This window comes from Chelmon rostratus, chromosome 21 (assembly GCF_017976325.1).
Source record: "Chelmon rostratus isolate fCheRos1 chromosome 21, fCheRos1.pri, whole genome shotgun sequence".
Classification (NCBI taxonomy): domain Eukaryota; kingdom Metazoa; phylum Chordata; class Actinopteri; order Chaetodontiformes; family Chaetodontidae; genus Chelmon; species Chelmon rostratus.
The window spans coordinates 639,743-660,988 of record NC_055678.1 but is presented as its reverse complement, the minus strand read 5'-3'; the positions used below and the strand labels follow the sequence as shown (position 1 = coordinate 660,988).

Genomic DNA, 21,246 nt, shown 5'->3' with positions numbered 1-21,246 from the left:
CATTTGCAAATTTAGTTTTCAGAGCTCCTTCGTCAGGTAATCAATTTTCAAAGAGAAAAACAGGATGAAGGCTCCAGCATCAACTGAATTTGTGCCTTCTTTCAAAGCTGTAGCCTAAAAATATCCTACAGTACACAGGCCCTTTGGCGAGAAAACTCTGAAAAACTCGGTAACCATGGGCCTCTCCATGGCAACTGACGCACTGTTTGGCTCACAGCCACAGTTCGCTTTTTGTTTTTCCTTTTTCACATTTTTCTTCGACTCGTCAGTCTTCAAACCTAAAACGTAAAATCTTAGATTTTAATAATTAACAACAGAAACAGGCGTCCAGGGCTTAGGATGCTGCTAATGTCACTGAAGCATTGTTGTTTAAAATAAAGCACCAAAAACACTGTTCCAGCATAAGAAATGAGAAAATGAACAAACCTCGCTGAAAAAATGAAGAATTAAAGAAAGCCACAGAAAATATTAGAAAATAATGTTTTAAAGAATGAAATAAATGAAAGGAAAAAGACAAACTGACGGACAATTCAAGGGCTGCAACTCATATAATGATAATAATAATAATGATAATAATAATGGACTTTATTTGTATCACAGCTTTCATACTAGAACTGCAGCTCAAAATGCTTTAAGAGAAATCACATGACGTCACATGACATCACAGGTACTTCACATAAAAAAAGACATAGAATAACCATAAAACAGGAAATCAGTGATTCTTTTCATGATTTCTTAATGTGCTCATTGTTTTCTCAAACGTCAGGAAATACAAAAAACTGCCCGTCACGATGCTAACATGCTTCTTTTGTTCCAGTTCATTCAGTCGATGAGTTCTTCGCATGTTTTAAACCAGTGATGCAAATAGAAACTGATTAAAGTGGAGAAGCTCTATGGAAGAATCCTGCACTGTTTATTTCAACACATGTGCTGGACCTCCAGGACACACAATGAAAAGAAGAAGAAAAAGAAGAAAACTCCTTTAATTTTCTGTCATCAACTGATCAATTAATCAGCTGTTTCAGCTTTAGTCTGTTAACTGTACATATTGATGAATCCTCATGATGAAGGACAGGAGGACATCCACTGAAGTCCGTTTGTGTTAAAATATGCTTTTCTGTAGAACTGTTGATAACATGGAAGCTGTGCAGACCTGTGCTCATGCTGTATTGATCAGCTCTGTCCTTTCACTCGTCCACATGCTTCCTGCTTCACTCCATCAATAAGCTGATCTTTTCAATAACGTGTGTTACTTTAGGTTTTTACTGCTGACCGCCTGCAGTATTCGTCCAATCTGTTTTGTCCAGTCCATCTAATTGATGGATGAGCCATCCAGACCGTTCAATTTAATCTTCGATACCGTCCCTCCTGATTAGATCGGACTGTTCGAGATCGGTTTAAACGCTTTCACATCATTGTTCTCTAGATTAGCCCACAGCTAACAATGCTAAATGATATCATCCCGGGGTCTCGATTGGAGGAATGAGCGTTACTGGTGTTACTGGTGGCTCACACTGTATTGATTTATGGTAATGGCTGCCGGCCTGATGTCTCCCTGTGACAGCCTGTGGTCGGGGCACGTTGCAGCCTCACTAAATTGTGTCACGCGCTCTTGATTCCGCCTCCCTCCGCCCGCCGTGTGCATCGGGCATGTCGCTGGAAAACCAGCTCAATATCCCCAGAGGATGTGGAACGTCAGGCTTTCAGCGCTGGGCTGCAGTCCGACCGGCCTATCTGTCTTTCCATGTCGGAATTTGGTCGCGCTCTCTCCCCCCGGAGGCGACGGCGAGGTGGGGGGGGGGGTTCATTGGGCCTTAAAGTGCAAACACTGCAGTTTACTGGAGCTGCAGACGTTCAGGATCCTGTCTGTGTTCTGCTCTGCTCAACATCTCACCAGTCGCCCTGGCACATGTGATTTGTGAATGCTTTTACCCAGTGTGCATTTCAAACCGGCACAGCCCCCCAAATAAAACCAGCAATCTGTCCCGCTTTGTTGCAACCAAAGATCCCCAATCTGGCTTTGATGAGCTCGTAAATCCCGGCCCCGGAGCGCGGTGAGGGCGGGCTCCGCGATGGCACAGTCTCTAAAAGGATGATCAGATGGCTTTATTGGCCGGGAGAGTAGGGGGGCAGACCGTCGGGGGCCTTTTTATTGGCCTGATTTATCCACGTTCCCCCGAGCGTCATCTTCATCAGCTCTCCGGCGTCACCGCGGCCGCCCTGCTGCTGCGCTGTTTGAGAGGCACAAGTTGTGTTTATGGTGTTTGAGCCTGCGGGGGCGGGTGGATGGCCCCATCATAACTCTAAGCTCTCGCCACTTTCCACCTGTCACACACCTTAACAAGGCTCCGAAGACAAGGAGAGAGTTTATGTCTGATATCTGATTCATTGATGCTTGATGGTGTTTTCTTTCTGCCTCTCACCTCCAGCCCGACACTTTATGACTTCATTAGTGATTTGTAGGGTAGATAAATACAGCTGTGGGTCTGGACCAGGTGTGTGTGTGTGTGTGTGTGTGTGTGTGTGTGTGTGTGTGTGTGTGTGTGTGTGTGTGTGTGTGTGTGAGTGTGTGTGTGTGTGTGTGTGTGTGTGTGTGTGTGTGTGTGTGTGTGCGCACAAAGTCAATATATTTACTGTCTGAGCTCATCAGCTTCATTGATTTCTGTAAATATCTGCTGATTCTGGATCTGATGCAGCAACACGTTTCAAACTAAAGCCTGGAAAAGATGTGGAACGCTCCAAAAACACCTGTTTGGATCATTCCACAGGTAAACAGGTTGATTGGTGACAGGTGAGAGCATCATGATTGAAAGGCTCAGTGGTTCACAGCGAGGATGGAGCGAGGTTCAACACTTTGTCAACACGTGATTGGATAAAGAGATTAATACCTGGACTCAGGAACACTTCACATGATTGGTTCTGAGTTTATTCACGTTTTATACAGAGTCTCAGTTTTGTAAAATCATAGTTGTACATTTTGGTGATGGACCTTCATCATTCTGCTGCTGCTTTATACCGAACTACAATATGATCGAATCTATTACCATGTAAAATATTACTATATTATGATGAACGTTGCGATGAGCACATCCCTCGCAACAACCAATAAAAAGGCAGCTAAATCTCTCACACATGATACAACCACCACATCAAATAGTTGATAAAAAAGTTTAAAAAAAAGTCACAATTGTAGAATTGAAGGCTTAGAATATGCAAATTAGTAATTTTTATTTTATCAAAAACATAGGTTCAGATTTAGACAGAGGGGGGCAGACGACTCATAGGGAAAAGGTCCAATACAAACAAGGACAATAGAATCAGTAAAGAAAATGTTCGTCAATATTCTAATGTTACACTAAATATCGAGGAAATACTTAAAGTAAAAACTTTTAGGTAAATGATTTCATGTTACACAACTAATATTTTAACGCACTAATAATCAAGTCCTTATTTCCACTTTCAGTTGCCCGGTAACACCTGTGAGGACCGTGGTCATCCTCATCGAGCCACGATGCAGAAGATCAGATATCTGAAAGTATATTGAAAGTTAGATTTCTTTCCACACTCGTGACGTTTTAGTGGCTGTTTTGTCACTTTTGGCGTAAACAGGAAATTGTTTTAAAACTGAGTTCAGGCAGAGATTCTCATGAAAAAGCTGCACATAATAAAACATGAATTAAGAATCACATGAACTCGTGATGTGATCATGAAACTCAGGCATGAAAAAGTGCCATAAACACAATATGTTTTGATATATTCCCACATAACTTTTATTTATTAACCCTGAAAGGCTCAAATTCCACATTAAATGCACTCTTAGTTTAGCATTCACACCACAGCCGTTTACACACGCTTAAAACTCCTGATTCACCGTAACGCTCCAAATACAAATGAAGTAACTTTAACCTCGTCCACAGAGGCGGCGAAGTCAGGACAGGCAGTGAAAAGCCGTTCATCCCTCCCACCACCGTCACCCCGAGCATGCGGAGAGTCATCTCAGGGGTCGATTAGTGATGAATATGTAGTTGCTCCTCTTTCTCACTCTCATCCATTATGCATTAGACACAGTGCAGCGCGGAGGAAACAGAGGAAAAGGTCATTTTGCCAGAGAAGCACCATTCGAGACCTCCAGAGGAGCTCTTTTTCTACCTTAACACATGTTTGTGTTGCATGAACATAAAGAAATGACAGAGAATATGCAGAGACGTGCATCAGGAGCTAAGAAAAGATTCACACACGTGTCAGTCCAATGTGTTTTAATTATTTATTCAGAACACGGCGCTCTTAAATACCCGATTCTGATTGGTCAGTCGCCATAATTGAGTGGTGTTTATTTCTCGACAGACGGCCTCCTGCTCAGGAATTCCTAACAGTCATTGGCTAAAGGTGCCATCCCTTAATGTACCAAGCTCAATAACAAACAGTCAGCTGATCTGAGGGACAAAATATGGAGCATTTTCCAGACATTACTTTAAATTTGTTTGGACAAAACACTCGACGTGTGGCTGCAGAATGACATGTCCCCAGCAAAAAAGACGAGAAAAGTAAAGAACACTGGACCGACAGGAGAAGAGATATGAAGACACAAGAGACTTGAGGACACAGAGACTCACCAGACTGAAGAGGACAAACATAAAAAACAGCATGGACGATGGACCTGCTAAAAGACGGCTGAGTGGAGACAAAACTGGAGACAGATTTTTAATGTCTGAGCGCAGAAATCAGCTGCTGGACTTTTATCCATCAGTAGAAAATAATAGAAACCAAACTCTGTCTCCAGCTCCGTCTCTCTCAGGTCTGGGATGTCCCGTCACTTCTCCACATGTGACATGATTTCTCTGAATATCTATAAAGAAATCAGTTTTCCTGCCTGCCAGCCTGCGCACAGCGAGAGGCGGTTGCTAGGCAACGTACGTGTTGACTTTCAGAGAGAGGTGACAGACAAGATTCGGCTCATTTTAAATCAATAAAATATGTTTTAATCACTGTTTTGTGTCACTTTATTGAATGATTTGGTAGTAAGCTGAGTTCTAAGCAGGATGATGTAGACTGAGCAGGTTCCTGTGGAGAAATAAACCCAGACAGGATGACAGTCATCTCCACGGGAACCTGCTCACTATACATTATCCCTTACGTAGATGTTTGTGATGGTTTTCGGCCCATAAAGGAACATTTAGTCCTTCAGTTTGTCTTTAAAATGTAAACTCGTCAAATCAGTCGAATTATAAAGCCCAAAATGTGAAGAAGAGCCGCAGACGAGGGATGAACACAAGTTCAGAACAGACACTGTTTCTCATACGTGTAGATTCTGAAATATGAGTGAAGAATGTGGATGCAGGAGGACAGCGGAGCCGTCCGATGTCCTCGTCACTGGACGGGAACAGACCGACGTGACGGAACATGAAGACGCTGAGAGCAGTTTGATTTCAGACGTGGACAAAGGAAAGTCTTTCTGAGTGAACGGCACATAAGAGAAAAGCATTGAAGAATCAGAGGTTTAATGCACGCAGAACACGGCAGCATCTTTTAATCAGGTGATTTCTCTGTTTATATCTCAGATTACTGACACAACTCACGGTTACATAAACTTTCCAGAGTAAAGCTTTCTCTGAGAGCCGCGGTGTGACCAGGCTGCCGCGGTGATTTAGATAGCTGACTGGCCTTTCGTTTATTGATTTCAGTATGATTCAGCCTCCGCAGGAGACCCCCCCCCCTCCCTCCCCAGGCTCCATGCTGCATTCCTTTGCTTTAAACACATCCTGCGTGCAGCTCGTGTGGTGAAAAAGTTAGTTAGCGCCCGGAGACGACGTGAATGAATCTGGAGCATGACTTATCTCCTCGTCTGCATATTATTACACCGCCAGTCCCATCAGGTGAAAACCGCCCCCTCCACAGTCTTAATATGCAAATGCGGGAAATCCTTGTCTGTGCCTTCGGGCCACCCCCACGCTCTGAGAGATTAAACTGATCCCCGTGATTACTCTTGGATGATAGAAGGAGGGAGCCTCCAGTGCAGCGTTGCCTTTAATTCCAGCCTGTGACACTAAACTGATTATTTAGGTTCAGCGTCTGAAGAACTGAAGCAGAGAGAGAAGAAAGAGAGAGATGCAGTAAAGGGAGCATATGGTGGTGATTTCAGGGAGGGTGGGTCTGGACTTATGGTTCCCCGGGGTCCCACTTACATCTATTATTCATGCTTTAGAGGGTCTGATAGCCACTCAACCTATGTTTGGGTACAGGCAGGCTGGGGGGGTCTTTAATTTAGCCCTTAGTTTAGTCTGAATCCACGTAAAACTGTGTAATGAATTCTAATGATGAGTAATGGAAAACAGCTTCTCTGAATGATTGTAAGTGAAGAAAAAAGGCAGTAAAACACATTTATTTATCAGTTTTTATTAATATTTATAGCTGCGTTCTGCAGCTCCTCATGATTTAGATTTGAATAAAATAAAACCAGTAAATTGAGTTTGTGGTGGATCTTCTGCTAAAGAAATAACAGGAAGACTCGTTCCCTCTGCAGCAGCAGTAAAAGCTCAGTTTAATCCTCATGAGTCCTCTCAGTTCTCACCAACCAAGAACCGACCCAGGACTTGACTGTCTGAGGCTTCAGACCACATCCTGGATCTGGTCTTTGGTCCAGATTCAATATCTCAGCTGTATCACATTTTCATCAGAGTGTGACGTCGACGGGAAGCAGTGGCTCGAGACGTTGATGATGATGTGACTTTGGGTTAGTTCAGAGTGAAATGTCTCAGCTCTGATGGATTACTGAGCAGTTTAGTGCAGACACTCAGGTTGGGTTTGTTCTGTCTGTCTCTGCAGTTTGGTTTTATTTTACAACGACGAGCATCACAGGCTCTCGGAGCAGCTGCAGTGGCTGCAGGCTGTTACTCTCAGACCAAGAAAACATGCCATCAGTTCCATCGTGGGAAATAGAGTCCAGCGTTTGTAGAGCTTGACAGCTAAAAGGGATTAAAAGTCTGAACATCTCCTCCTCTGCTGCTTCAGGTGTAACCTTTCCCACACCTTTATGGACGAGTAGTGAGAATGTACTGTGTTCAAAGCATGTGAAAGCACAGACCGTGTTATCTACTGAGGCTTCATTCGTTGCAGTTCCATGCATTTTCACGATGTCCTGCGTCTCCAGGTGTGGAGGGGCACCATAGCCAGAATGCGATACCGGCGGATGAGGGCGGCCCTCGTCATCCTGCAGGCCTACCGACGCTACAAGGTCAAGTCCTACATCCGCGAGGTCAACCGCCGCTTCAAAAACGTCCGCTCCATGAAGGATTACGGCAGGCACGTGAAGTGGCCCACGCCCCCCAAAGTCCTGCGCAAATTTGAAGAGGCGCTCAGAAGCATCTATAACAGGTACGTCTGATGTTGTATATCTGTCGCCATGACGACAGTCAGATCAATCTGTTTCATGTAAAACAGAGACTTTAAAAGTGTGACAGAGCTGTGCAGCTAGCTTTATGTTGCTACGTACCGTCTGTTCTAACGACGTACCGTCTGTATTAAGACGTACCGTCTGTTCTATGAATGTACCGTCCATCCTAACAGTCTACCGTCCGTTCTAATGACGCTCCATTCCTTCTCAGTTATATAATTCAGCTCAGAGGCAGATGAATCTTTTTAAATGAAATGCTTTAAATTGCTTTCTTTTGAAGAAAATCACTTTCTTAAATTGGCTGAACTAAAACTGGATCCGACGGCAGCCGTAGGAGCGAGCGCATGGCCTCGAGTGTTATTCTCCATCCCGATGAGTCCGTTTGAAGCAGCTTACACATGTTTCCTTCTGCCTTGGGCTCACACTGGGCATTGATTTTTCTCGCTCCATCAAAGACTCGTCGCCGCCTTTCATCCCAGCGTCTGTTTGTTGGCTTTTTTCCATTTGAAGCAGGTGGGGGCAGAGTCAGAAAACCCCTCGTAGAGAATGATGTCGGCTGTCAGGATTTGTGAGTGAAAGGCCAATAAGAGCGGGACAGCTGGGGTCTGCCGCAGTTCACGCCGACCTCACTATCAAGGCCTTTCTGGATGGAGAAAGTCGATTTTCCTGCTCTGACTCTCCTCTGTGTATGTTTGGATGTTTACCTACAGGTGGTGGGCTTGGACGCTGATCAAAGGCCTCTCTCCAGAAGAGGCCCTGCAGGTGAGGGCCAAGGTAGCCTGTCTGGAGGCCCTGAAGGGCCAGAGGGCCGACTTGGGTCTGCAGAGGGCCTGGGAAGGAAACTACCTGGTGAGTAGGTGGGGTGGCGGTGCAGGTGGGGGTGGAGTACAGTAATGTGTGTAAGAAAGGAGAAAACTAAACACGGCTTCAGAGAAAGAAGGAATGAAAGATGGCGTTACTAAAGACATGCGACACATAACTCATGAAAAGGCTCACAAAGCGACAGATATTAGACATCACACATGCATGCAGACCTAAAATATATGAGAGCGACATCGATAGACAGTTAGCATGTTGGCAGCTGTTTCCTCAGTGAATGATTGTTAACTGGACTCTGCACTGATTGGTTGGTTGATCTCCTGGTTAGATGCCATTGGCTGGTGAAGGAATAGTTTGACATTTTGGGAAACAGTCGTTTTTGTATGTTAGCATGTTAGTTAGTTAGCTCCAGGCTAGCTGTTTCCTCTTGTTTCCAGTGTTTGTGCTAAGCTATGCTAAACAGCTGGTTGCAGCAGCTTCGTCATTATTGTACAGACATGAGAGAATCAATCTTCTCATCTAAGGAGGTGACAAAGTGTGCAGTATATCTTAAAATGATGAACTTGTCTGTTAAATTGTCGGATTCAGAAAATGTATAAATTGAGATTAAAGAGATAAAATTCAGTTGATCACAGTGTGAATGATGATTGACAGCTCTGATGATTGACAGCTCTGATGATTGACAGCCCTGCTTGTCTGTGTTTGTGGCCGACAGAAGCGGGACAGTCCCGACACCGCCGCCTCGTTCACTCTGGTGTCCAGCGAGCTGCAGCGGAAAGACAAGTTCATGCGAGTTCTGTTCTCCTGTAACGTACGAAAGGTAGGAAGCTTTCCTCCGCCGCCGACCACACGCAGCCCCAACACCACGGGGGGGACGGGGGGTGTATCCTGTGGGGTGACTAATGAGGATCTTTGTGTTTCCCAGATCAACCGTTTCCACAAGGCGGAGGACCGGGCTGTGCTCATCACTGACCGCCACCTGTACAAGATGGACCCCCTGAAGCAGTACAAACCCATGAAGAGCACCCCCCTCTACAACGTATGGCACTCCATTCCTTACAAACACAGAGGGGGGGCACACAGGTGTAGGGGCATTTTAGTGCACGTGCAGGGATTTTTAAGGTAGCAAATGAGGAAACGATTAGAAAATGATGATTACTTTGCTCTCATCTTTGCTTTTTCCTTATGAAGTTTCCTCCTCAGGCCCAGACAAATATTCAGATGTGAAGAAGATCATGTTTTGTAGCCGAAGGTCAAAAACAAAGAGGTTCAACATCTGCTTTGAATCATCTGTTTAACTCATAAAACCAGATTCAGAGTCAAACAGTGTAGGACAGGGAGGCAGCGGAGAGCATTAAAGCATGGTACACCTGGATTTAAAGGTTTGTTCCAAGTTTCCTTTGAAGAGTTCCTGAGATGAGTTTTAATCCTAAACCAGTGAGAAATGTGGGGATGAGCAGCAGTAATTTAAACTCTGTGCTGGATTACTGTTTGATATGGACAAGCTTAATTACAAAGGCTGCCTCGTTATACTGAGAGCACGCTGCAGTGAACTGACGAGTTTCATTATTGAAGCTCAGGTGCTTCTCTCACTCTTCATCAGTTTCAGTTTGCATGTCGTAAAATGACACTTTGATGGCTGATGGAATTATTTTTAATCCGTTTTAGATCAGAGGTTCAGGACAGGAGGTTGGAAAGTGGTTGAATGTGTTTAAATATGTCGTCATAGATGAGCAAAGTCCAGTTTCAAGCTTTCAGAATAGTCCTGAAACAATTAGCTGATTAATCGATCAGTTGATCGACAGTAAATTCATCGTCAGCTGACGGTTAAGGTCATTTAATGAGTTGTGTCTGTTTCACGTCCTCGTTAATTGATCATCTTTGGGTTCTGTCACACAAATCAACATCGTTTTCTGGCATTTTGTAGACGAATCGATTGTTTGATTAATTGGAAAAAGGTTGATCGTTAATGAAAATAATCTTTAGTTTTAAAGAGCAGTAAGTCGTTAGCGGCAGATATTCAGTCACAGCGGCTTCCTGAAGCTGTGGCAGAGCTCGCTGTATCATCCTGTGGCAACACGTCAGCATGCAAACGCCTCATTCAGCTCTACAACTGCCTCCATTTAATTCACATCCACACTGTGAGAGGCCCATTAAGGCTGCCGGTGCACACATACATGAGCTGTTTCCATGGCGAGTGTGTGTGTGTGTGTGTGTGTGTGTGTGTGTGTGTGTGTGTGTGTGTGTGTACCCGGCTCTCTTTGCCATTGAGGTAAACATAAACCCTTTAATTCTGACTTAAGTCTTAAAACCTCGCTCAAACAGTCCTTTGAAGACGTGATGCTGATTCTTCCTCACAAAGACTCACGTCCACAAACTCAGGGAGGCTGCTGGAGGTAAATCATCTAAGATTCTAATCAACATATTTCTGATTCAGCCACATTTCCCATGATGCTCTGCTTTGACAAATATTGCTTACTTTACGGGCACCACCGCTGACCCTGGAGGCGAGTCAGGAATGAGACAGGAAGTGAAGGCGTAACGCATCAATCTCGGCGGCGGCTACGCCCCCGTCGTCTGGTGAAATGAGTGAGATATGAGGCCGCTGTGCGGTGACAGCTGTGACAAGACACCCAGTGTTCGACCTGACGGAGTGACAAGAGGGAATCAGACGGACAGCCAGAGCCCGAATCGCTGCATCTGGAAGTGAAACGAGGAGATGGAGCCGAGACAGATGGAGGCAGAGAGAGAGCAGCATGAGCTGAGGAGGGTTTTAGTTATTGTTCATTCAGACACACACACACACACACACACACACAGCTGATAGATGGGGCTCAGTCCTGTACACCAGGCATATGTGAAGCCATCAGTGTTAGAGGACACGGGGATCCACACAGAGCTCCACACATGCACCATAACCAGCCATGAACTGGAGGGTGGAGACATTTACAGCTCGCTTTAACCTCGAAACATCGCGTTTTACTCAAAGTGTGAGTCTGCTGATGTTCTATATTCTGTTATTGTCGACAAATCCCACAGAGAGACCGAAGCCTGCAGTGCATGGACCCTCCGGACCCCGCGGGGCTTTGAGCTGGCTGACATGATGCTTCATTACCGTTAACAAACACGCTGGTTTATTTTAAACACCATGAATATGCTGTTCTGTAGATGCTGTGTGTTGATCCGCTGTGGAAAACAGATCTGTGAATTTACTCGTGTTTGAGTCGTGTTCTGTCGCAGCTCCGGTGCAGTTTTCAGTTTTCTCTGGAAGCGTCTTCAGGCTGAGCGTCACAGGAAGGATCGAAGGACTGTGATTCCTCCTCCTGTCGAAATTATAGAAAACGATTTCAGCTTATTGTCAGTGACATGACAAGCTAATATGAGGCCTCGGCAGTCTGAGTTAGGCTCACTTTTATTGTGAAGGTGAATAATATTTATCCTTCAAAACAAAAGAAAACCAGTGGAGTAACATGTTCAGGAAGTCTAGTCTGTTTTTAGGTTTAGGATTTAAAAGCTGTTTGGAAGCTGGACAAAGAGCGAATTTCTTTCAAATGGTCGGAGCTAAAATGAACCTTCAAACATGGAACCTTTACAGAGTAAAACCGGCCTCAACTCTCATTGTTGACCTTTAGAGAAATAAAGAAAATGGTCCTCCTTATCACTGCATAGTGTTTGGTTGCCAGACCCACGAGGTCTATGGGCAGATTATGGTGTTAAATGATCAAAATCAAAACCATTTTATGACCACTGAGTCCTACATCAGGCAGCAAACGGCGAGCCGAGTGGGTGAGTGAACGGTGGAAAAGACGGCGGGTGAGACGAAGCGTCGAGAGAACGAGGGGTGAGGAGATAGAGACGTTCTGTAGTTTGAGAACCGCGGCAGCGTGACGAGGAGCTATCGATCGGAGAAGGTCAAACAGAGGGGAGCGCGGTTAGCTCGTTGTTGATTAGCACCGGTAGGCTAACACCACAGCCCCCCCCCGCTGCCCCCCACTGTGCACTCACTGCTGCTCCCGCAGGGCAGCACTTCAGCCGTCTGCCGGCGGATTTATACGCCCGTTAAAGCGGCGCAGCACAAGTCGGATCATTACGCCGTGACACAAACACACATACTGCTGAGGAGCTGCTGAAATACCCATCCTGCATCAGGGCCTCATCTCAATGCTTCTCACCATCTTTCCTCTTTTCCATTCTCTTTCTGCCTCCTCCTCCTTCCCCTCCTCCTCCTCCTCCTCCTGCTCCACCCATCCCCACCTCAACCCCCCTCCTCATCCAGTGCTGTCTTTCCCCTCTCTCCTCTCTCTGCTCCGCTTCTCTCTTCCCGTCGTTGTCATGCCAACTTCCCAGGAGACAGTGTTGTCATGGATACCGAGCAGGGCAGATCAGCTGATGTCTGGTGTGGTTCGGGCTCTCCTGTGTGTGAGCTCTGGCTGGCTCGCTCGTCCTCCTCGCGCTCTTCCTCGCCTTGTGTTGTCGTTGATCCCCTCGCTGCGCTCTGTTTGTTCTCCACCGCCCTCCACCCACAGCCGCAGTGTGAGCGCGTAGACCGTGTTTATGAAATCAGATGAACGGCGTGCGGGTGCAGCTTGTAAAACCAAAGTATACGTTGACCGCAGGTGGTGGCTGCACATCCGCTAACAGTGCACATGAGATGAGGATGAGGAGGTGATGAAACATGAATGTTAGTCGTGCTGATAAATCTGTCTCTGAGGGAACTGCAGGGGTTTGACTGTTTGCTGTAGACATCAGTCAGGCTCGCTGGGGGCCTCTCAGCCTCACGACATGAATGGCTGCAAAGCTGAGCTCATTATATTATCATCATTTACCTCCACCCTTTGCTCTCGCTGCGTTTTTCCCCTCTGCTACCTTTACAGGACTGCTGTGGGATGTGTTATATAACCAAAAGGTTGTTCCTGTGAGAATACACTGGGAGAACCTGCCGTTCAAATCATGTCCTCATGACAACAGCAGAGCAGAGAGCGCTTGACAAACAGCTTTGTGGTCCTGACTGCTCACCGACAGCTTCACGCTGCAGTTTGGTCACGAGTGCATTCACCAAAATACAGCCGAGCATGTCATTTCTGATCCTGAACGAGACTTCAGGAAAGAAGTGGTGCAGTCCTCCCGGGTCAGCGAGCCCGGGGTCGATAACCGTGCTCGCGCTGGTGACGCCAGTTCAGGTGGAGCATAAACCATCAGCCGAACGAAGGTCGTCCAAGTAGTAGCCTTAAATATAGCAGAGGTGGAGCTGGTCTGCAGAGCAGCTGAGTGCATGTAAACACACACAGGTCACGCCGGTCTCTAAATGGTTCAGACAAAAATAGAAATGCACGTCTGAAGTGTCTGAAATCACACTCATGTCCATGTTGGGTTTAGGTCTGAATACACGTCCTGCAGCCACAGTGACCTTCAGAATCCTTCTCTGGTGTAAATCTGTGATCCACATCCAAAGTACGGCATGAAATGAGCTGCTGATGCCACATTTAAGTGCCTTTTCTGAAATATATGTTTGTTTCAGAACCTGTGAGGTGCAGATCAACGACACCGGTTCAGGACATGACTCAGCCTTTTGTCCTGTTTACAGCTTAACGGATCATTTCCAATAAAATGTCAGAGTCGTGAAAATATCCATCACAACAAGTTTGTACCCAAAGATGTTCAGTTTATTTAATTAAATTAAATTAAATTAAATGTATTTATTTAGGACAGTGCACATTGATGAACATGGCTGTAAATGTGCCAGTTTATAGCTGATTAGCTCATTTTCAACTGTAGTCCTTGGACAGAATGTTAGTTGTCTAATAAAACAACATGGAAGTACACATTACATAAAAATACAATTACAAAATACACATTTCAAAATTACATTCACAAGCACACAATTGAGTGCAGTCCAACTTCACCAGATCCAGTGGTCTCAGTCTACTTAATGGACACACTTCTGGGCATCCTTTAACCAGTCTCTGAGCTTTCCTTTAAAAGAGGAATATGTAAGACCTTCCCTTATGGTGGAGGGAAGACTGTTCCAGATGCCCCCCCCCCCCAGTCCTGCTTTTTATACATTCATTCAGAGGTGGGGGGGCAAGACCGTGAAGACTTTTGTATATAGCACAGGTAAATTTATAGACCTTGAAACTATGAAATCTTAGAAAACTATACTTTTTAAAGGATATTACAGATGTGATAAGAGTAAGGTTTTTTTGTCCAGTGTCTTTAAAGCTTTTTTATAAAGGGATTCTATTGGTTGGGGGGCTGATGAACATGCCAGTGCCCAGCCAGTAAAACAATTGTCAATTATCTTCACAAAGGAACAGAGAGACCAAGACAAGCAGAAAGTCTTCACCATGAGAAGCTGGAAACTCGCTAATGTGACTATCAGAACAGTTGCAGTTACATCTAACAGTCACATTGACGAGCTGCATCCAGGATTGTATTAGACTCGTCTCAGCTCTCGTTACATGCGGCGATCCCGATGGTTATTATCTCAGCGTGCGGCTTTCTATCAACACAAATGAACACGAATAAGTTGGACGCAGTAATGAAATGTATCAGCGAGTTTCGTCAGACAAACACTTGAACAGATGGTCGGGCGGATTAACGCCTACGACAGATTTCGTACTCGGGGTGAAGCTGATTTGGTGAATCGAGACAAAAAATGAAACGAGGAAACGAATCAGAATGCATCATTAGCCGGCTCATTAGAACACTGACTGTCGTTCCAATCAATTAGGCCTTTAATATAAATGTAAATGTAATCGGCTCCATGTAATTAACTGCGGCTGGATAGCTCAACGGAGAGGGACGGCTTTAGGCTTAAATTCGCGGTGATTACGTGAAGTGTTTGTTTCTGTCGCGGGCGTCACGCCGGAGCTGAAGGAGCGAGCAGGTTGTTTAGCCGCCGGTGGCGTCCTGTGAGTGGATATTAATGTACCTGAGTGGCAGCCTGTGGCTGTTTCCTCAACGTGCAACGCCTCAGTTCTGCTCAGAAAGACAAATTAACAGAAAAATAAATGGCTTAAAGTCCAGGGGAGGGGGCCGAGGGAAGAGAGATAAAGAAAGAAAAGAAGTGGAACGTTAATAGGCTCCTCTTCCTCCTGAGAGGATGCTGCTCTCTTTCTGCTGTGTCTGCTTTGAAGACCGTGAAGCTAAACAACCCAACCACAGAACTGGGTCCCCCCCCCCGACCAGAAGTCTGTTGACCAGCAGACAGCAGACACTGGCTCAGTTTCTCAGTGTGAAAAGCTCCTAACAGAAAAGCTTTACGTCCAAGTTTGGGTTAAATCTTCATGTAGTGTGCAAAATAAAGGCGACTGCATCCATGAAGCATCGAGCTAATCACAGCATGATCAATACGTCTTTCACACTGAAGAACGTTGTCATGGTCTTTAGGGATTGTTTTTTTTTTAAGACTCAGTCTGACTCATTTGTCCAGTTTCTGTCAATCAATCTAATTTAGCTCAAAACAAAGTACGCAGCAGGATTTACAGCAGCAGCATGAACAGCCTTGAGATGCTGCGACATGAAGCTGTGATGCAGATATTCTCTCTTTTTGTCTGCTCGTCAAACAAAAACGAGCAGTCAGTCATCCCGATCCACATCTGCCGGCTTAGACCCGACGGTGTGACCGTGAGCCAGCACGAACAACACCAGGACCCTGAAACTGAAGCAGCTAAATGGAATTCAGCCATCGTTAGCTTCATTCACACCTGTGCGTTTCCCGCTGTGACCAGTCCAAACGTCTCCAGAGGAAAAGGTCTGGTAGAAATTTGAGATTTTCTATATTCTTGCAGCCAAAACCCTCAAATGGCTGAAACAGCTGGAGTTCACTGACGTCCTGCTGTTTGAGCATGAGACCTGCTGAATAGACAAAAGTGTCCTCTGTTTGCTTCCTCTGGACGTTAAACGTGATGACTCGCAGCCGGCTGCAGTGACCCCAGCGAGCTCGTTTCCCTGATGCTCATTGGTGTCTGGATGCGCGTGCTGCACTGCGCTCACCTGAAGCGCAGGTGCTCCTCAGCACGCACTGCTCACCTGTTTGTGTTTCTCTGCAGGCTTCACGTCCGTGTTTATCTGTGTTTAACTGCTCGTCCTCTGTCTCTGTCCCAGGTGACGGGGGTGAGCGTGTCCCCTGGGAAGGACCAGCTGGTTGTGTTCCACACCAAGGACAGCAGGGACCTGGTGGTGTGCCTGCAGGGCATGGTGCCTGCCAACGAGAGCCGCATCGGGGAGCTGGTTGGCACCTTACTGAGCCACTTCAAGAGGTGAGCGGTGGGGCGGACACTGAGCGGACGCTGGGCAGCGGGTTTCGGCGAGCTGTCCTTCAAGACGTGGAGATGAAGGGCCAGCTCAGGTTTTCACTGACGGCGTGGTCGTGACATTTCTGTAAAGGTGAAATAACCTTCTCGAATTACTAAGAAGCCAATAGAACTGACCCAGACGTGCGGCGTTGGCCGGCGGCAGAGGATTACAGCGCAGACACAGCTGTCCTCACTTGAACCTTAATATTCATTTAATCTGAGCTCCGTCCACAGCAGGACACTGAGGCGCTCGGCTTGTTTCCAATCTCTGAAGAAGAGAAATAACTCAGATACAGAGGAAATGAAATCCCTCAATCCTGCCGTCACTTTCTTTGACGTGTTTCACTCCAGGACAGGAAAACCACCGTACACCTCTGCCGCGTTAAGACGGGAGAAAGAATAAGAACATATAAGGAGGTGAGGTCGTATCCGAGCGTCTCCTCCGTGACTTCAGTTTATTGCACAGTTCACATGAGGTGGCTCTCGCTGCAGCAGGTCTGCTTGTTTTTCCCACGAGACAACAGGAAAATCAAGCCCCTTCTTCCTTTAACACCAAGCTGAAGTCAGGTTATCCTCAGGTCACTCTTTCAGAAGGTGAAATCACCCTGTGGGTCCAGTTAAAGGTGATTCTGGTCCGCAGTGAGGTGAGCTGCTGTCACCTGCTATCAGCTCTCATCATTACATGCAGCTCTGCACAGTTCAGCTGCACATACGCAGCGAGCCTCTTTACCGTCAGTTTCTAACGAGCTGCTGTGTGAATGAAGCGATTTCATTCATCCCACTTTCATCTGGGTTTCTAATCCCAGCAGAGGATGAGTGTGTCACATTAGCTCGCAGTCCTGTATACACACACACACACACACACACACACACACACACACACACACACACACACACAAGAGGAAGCATAGAGGGGAAAAAGAAATGTCAGAAAATCCTACAATATTAACATCCAGAGGCTTTAAAGCTACTTCAGGTCCTGCTTCCTGCCTCCAGGGTCATGTTTGCAGACTGAAATGGTTTGTTTCTGCCAGGCTCAGGTGGAGGCCACCTCTGCCTTCTTCTACTGCACAGAGAAAAAGTTCTTGTACTTTTGTATGTGGCATTAAATCCAGCTGTACTGATGTAGCTGCTGGTGCCATTTCTCCTCATTCATTCACTGATCTGTGAGTCTCGAGTAGCAGCCAGCACAGTGTAGCAGTGCAGCCAGTGCAGAGGTGTCTTAGGCTGCAGCTCCTCGATAAAGGCTGCTAGATGCTCGATGTAAAATAAATGTTTTTTTCATAATATATTCTGATCTTTACAGCCTTCAAAATATATTTTCATTAACAAACTGGCGTCTGCAGCCACGCTAGCAGCTCTGCAAGGCGGTTAGCTAAATGCTAACAAAGATTCAAGATTCAAGAGTCTTTATTGTCATTGCACATGTCAATGAAATTTTCATTGCAACCCCCATGTTAGATGGTAAGAAAGATAAGACTAGAAAGAGTGAATAAAATTAAGATAACTACAATAAAATAAAATAAACCAACATGCAATAAAAAAAAATATTCGTGAAGCAATTAAAAATATACAGAATGAAAATATACTTAGGCAATAAAATATACTAAACAATAAACAATAAAATATGGAAGTGAAATGTGCAAACAGAATAAAATATACAAGCAGAATAAAATATAAAATATACACAGTGAAATGTTCCGACAGAATAAAATATGCCAATGAAACTGAAATGTGCTGATATACTAAAATGTATATAATTATAGTATATGTGTGTACATAAAAGTCAAGTACACAGAAGGTGCAGGTGGAGGTAGAGGTGTAGGTGTAGGTGTAAAGTGTGGTGTGCAGTGTTCACAGTTCACACAGTCTCTCACTGCAGTGAGGGGCTGCTGGGGGTGACAGCTCTAACAGCTCTGGGGAAGAAGCTGTCCCTCAGTCTGTTAGTGGTGGTGCGGATGTTCCTGTACCGCTTTCCTGATGGAAGCGGTACAAACAGTCTGTGGCCCGGGTGGCTGGGGTCCGTGGCGATGGATCTCGCCCTCTTTCTGACCCGACCTTCATATATAGAGTCTAGGTCAGGGAGGGGGCAGCCCACGATGCCCTGTGCAGTTTTAACCACCCGTGCCAGTTGTTTCCTCTCCTGTGCCGTGCAGCTGCCGTACCACACTGTCACACTGAGGCAGAGGATGCTTTCAATTGTGGCCCTGTAGAAGTTAACGAGCAACCGAGAGGAGAGTCCAGCCCGTTTCAGCTTCCTGAGGAAGAAGAGCCTTTGTTGTGCCTTCTTCACCAGGCGGGAGGTGTTCATGGACCAGGAGAGGTCAGATGTGATGTGGAGGCCCAGGAACCTGATGTTGTCCACACGCTCCACCACTTCTCCGTCCATGAGGAGGGGGGCGTGATCCGTCTTCCTGGACCTCCTGAAGTCCACAATGACCTCCTTGGTTTTCCCTGTGTTCAGCACCAGGTTGTTGGCTGAACACCACTGGGTGAGCTGGAGTATCTCCTCTCTGTAGTGGGTCTCGTTGTTATCTGAGACGAGACCCACTACTGTAGTGTCGTCTGCAAACTTCACGACTGTGTTGGTGGGGTGGATGGCAGCACAGTCGTGAGTAAACAGGGTGAAGAGGGCTGGGCTGAGCACACAACCCTGTGGCGTGCCCGTGCTGAGGACCAGAGGGGATGATGTGATGTTCCCTATTCTCACCACCTGAGGCCTGTTGGTGAGAAAGTCTCTGATCCAGTGGCACAGAGACGCAGGCAGACCCACCGTGTGTAGCTTCAGCGCCAGCTTGTCTGGGATGACGGTGTTAAAAGCTGAGCTAAAGTCTACAAATAGCATCCTGACGTAGGTGTTGGGCTGCTGCAGGTGGGTCAGGGCTGTGTGCAGGGTGATGGAAACAGCATCCTCTGTGGACCGATTCCCTCTGTAAGCAAACTGAAGGCTGTCTAGGTCCGAGGGGATGAAGCCTCTGATGTACCTGAGAATAATCCGCTCAAAGCACTTCATGATTACCGGGGTCAGTGCAACAGGCCGGTAGTCATTCAGGCAGGTGATGGATGTCTTCTTCGGTACCGGAATGATGGTGGAGGACTTGAGGCACTCAGGAACCGTGGACAGCTGCAGGGACAGGTTGAAAATGTCCAGGAACACTCCTGCTAGCTGGTCAGCGCATGTCCTCAAAGTCTTGCCTGACACCTTATCCGGTCCTGCAGCTCTGCGGGTGTTGATCCTCCTCAGGGTGGATGACACCTGGTGCTGCTGCAGGACGAGGGGCTGGTGCTGCTCCTCCAGCCGGGGTAGGTGTGTGACTTCTCTGCTGCCTGATGTGTCGAAGCGGGCAAAGAAGCTGTTCAAGGTGTCAGGCAGGGCGAGGTCGTGGCTGGTGAGCTGAGTGTTCGGCTTGTAGTCCGTTATGGTTCTGATGCCTCTCCACATGCTCTGTGGGTTGTTGTTCTTGATGTGATCTTCAATTTTGTTTTTGTACTGGAGCTTGGCCTGCTTGATTCCTTTCTTCAGCTCTGCTCGAGCCCTGCTATAAGCCAGCCTGTCTCCAGATCTGTAGGCAGTATCCCGGGCTTTCAGCAGGGACCGCACTGTGCTGTCCAGCCATGGTTTCTGGTTGGGAAACACTGTGATGGTCTTGACTGGGAGGACAGCATCAGTGCAGAACTGAACATAAGACAATACAGATGATGTGTACTCCTCAAGGTCTGCCTCTTCTCTGAACACAGTCCAGTCTGTCAGTTCGAAGCAGTCCTGAAGTGCAGAGGAGGCCTCCTCAGTCCATATCTGTACTGTCCTGGTGGTCGGCTTTGTTCTGCAGGCCAGAGGCTTGTAGGCAGGAATGAGTTTCACGGAGATGTGGTCTGACATGCCCAGGTGAGGAGCTGCTACAGCCTTGTAAGCAGCAGGGATGTTGCAGTAAACTTGATCCAAAATGTTACTGTCTCTGGTAGGAAACTTTATGTACTTATGAAATTTGGGAAACACCGCCTTCAGTTCAACGTGATTAAAGTCCCCCGCCACAATCACGGCCGCCTCCGGGTTGTCGTTCATCTGCCCGCTGATCAGGCAGTACAGCTCCTCTAATGCTAACTTAGCATTAGCCCGCGGTGGGATGTAAGCGGCCACAATAACAATAGACGAGAGTTCTCTAACCAGCTTGAACGGTCGGCATTTCACCGCCAGGTATTCCAAATCAGGAGAGCAGAACGTGCTGACGGTGCGTGTGGCTGTACACCAGGCATTGTGTACATACAGCGCCAAACCTCCGCCTCTGCTCTTACCTGAAGCTGCAGTCCTGTCCGCCCGGAACAGAGAGCGCCCCGCTATCTCCATCGCTGCGTCCGGGATGTTGTCGTCCAGCCAGGTCTCTGTGACAACGGGAACACAGCTGTCCATCCGGCGAGAGACTATCCTTAGACGGACCTCGTCGATTTTGTTGGTGAGAGACCTGGCGTTGGTGAGGAAGAGACTGGGGAGAGCCGGTCTGTGAGGGTTAGCTTGTAGCCTAGCACGCACGCCGGCTCTCTTGCCCCGCTTTTGTTTACGGTGCCTCCTCCGTCTCCTTGGCAGCAGTGGGGGGATGGTGGTGGGCTCTGGGGTCCGTAGCAGCTCCGGTGGAATAAAGTCCAGTTTAGGGCGTGTGTGAAGTCCGAACTGTACTCCAAAGTTCCACAGTTCAGACCTGCTGTACTGTGTCAGAGCTTCCAGAAGAGAAGTAAAAGTGGAAA

General features: G+C 46.8%; 1 protein-coding gene across 2 annotated transcripts in view; it reads left to right on the top strand.

Moving 5' to 3' along the window:
* The window catches only part of myo1d (myosin 1D), a 94,199-nt gene that overhangs the window by 52,583 nt on the left and 20,370 nt on the right, over positions 1-21,246 (top strand). For both annotated transcript variants that reach the window (XR_006007871.1, XM_041962107.1), the window contains exons 17-21: positions 7,148-7,371; positions 8,101-8,239; positions 8,925-9,029; positions 9,135-9,248; positions 16,316-16,470. Coding sequence is in view for 1 of the 2 variants with exons in the window: in XM_041962107.1 (XP_041818041.1) it covers positions 7,148-7,371; positions 8,101-8,239; positions 8,925-9,029; positions 9,135-9,248; positions 16,316-16,470 (737 nt within the window). In the remaining variant the exon portion in view is untranslated. The remainder of the gene's footprint in view (positions 1-7,147; positions 7,372-8,100; positions 8,240-8,924; positions 9,030-9,134; positions 9,249-16,315; positions 16,471-21,246) is intronic.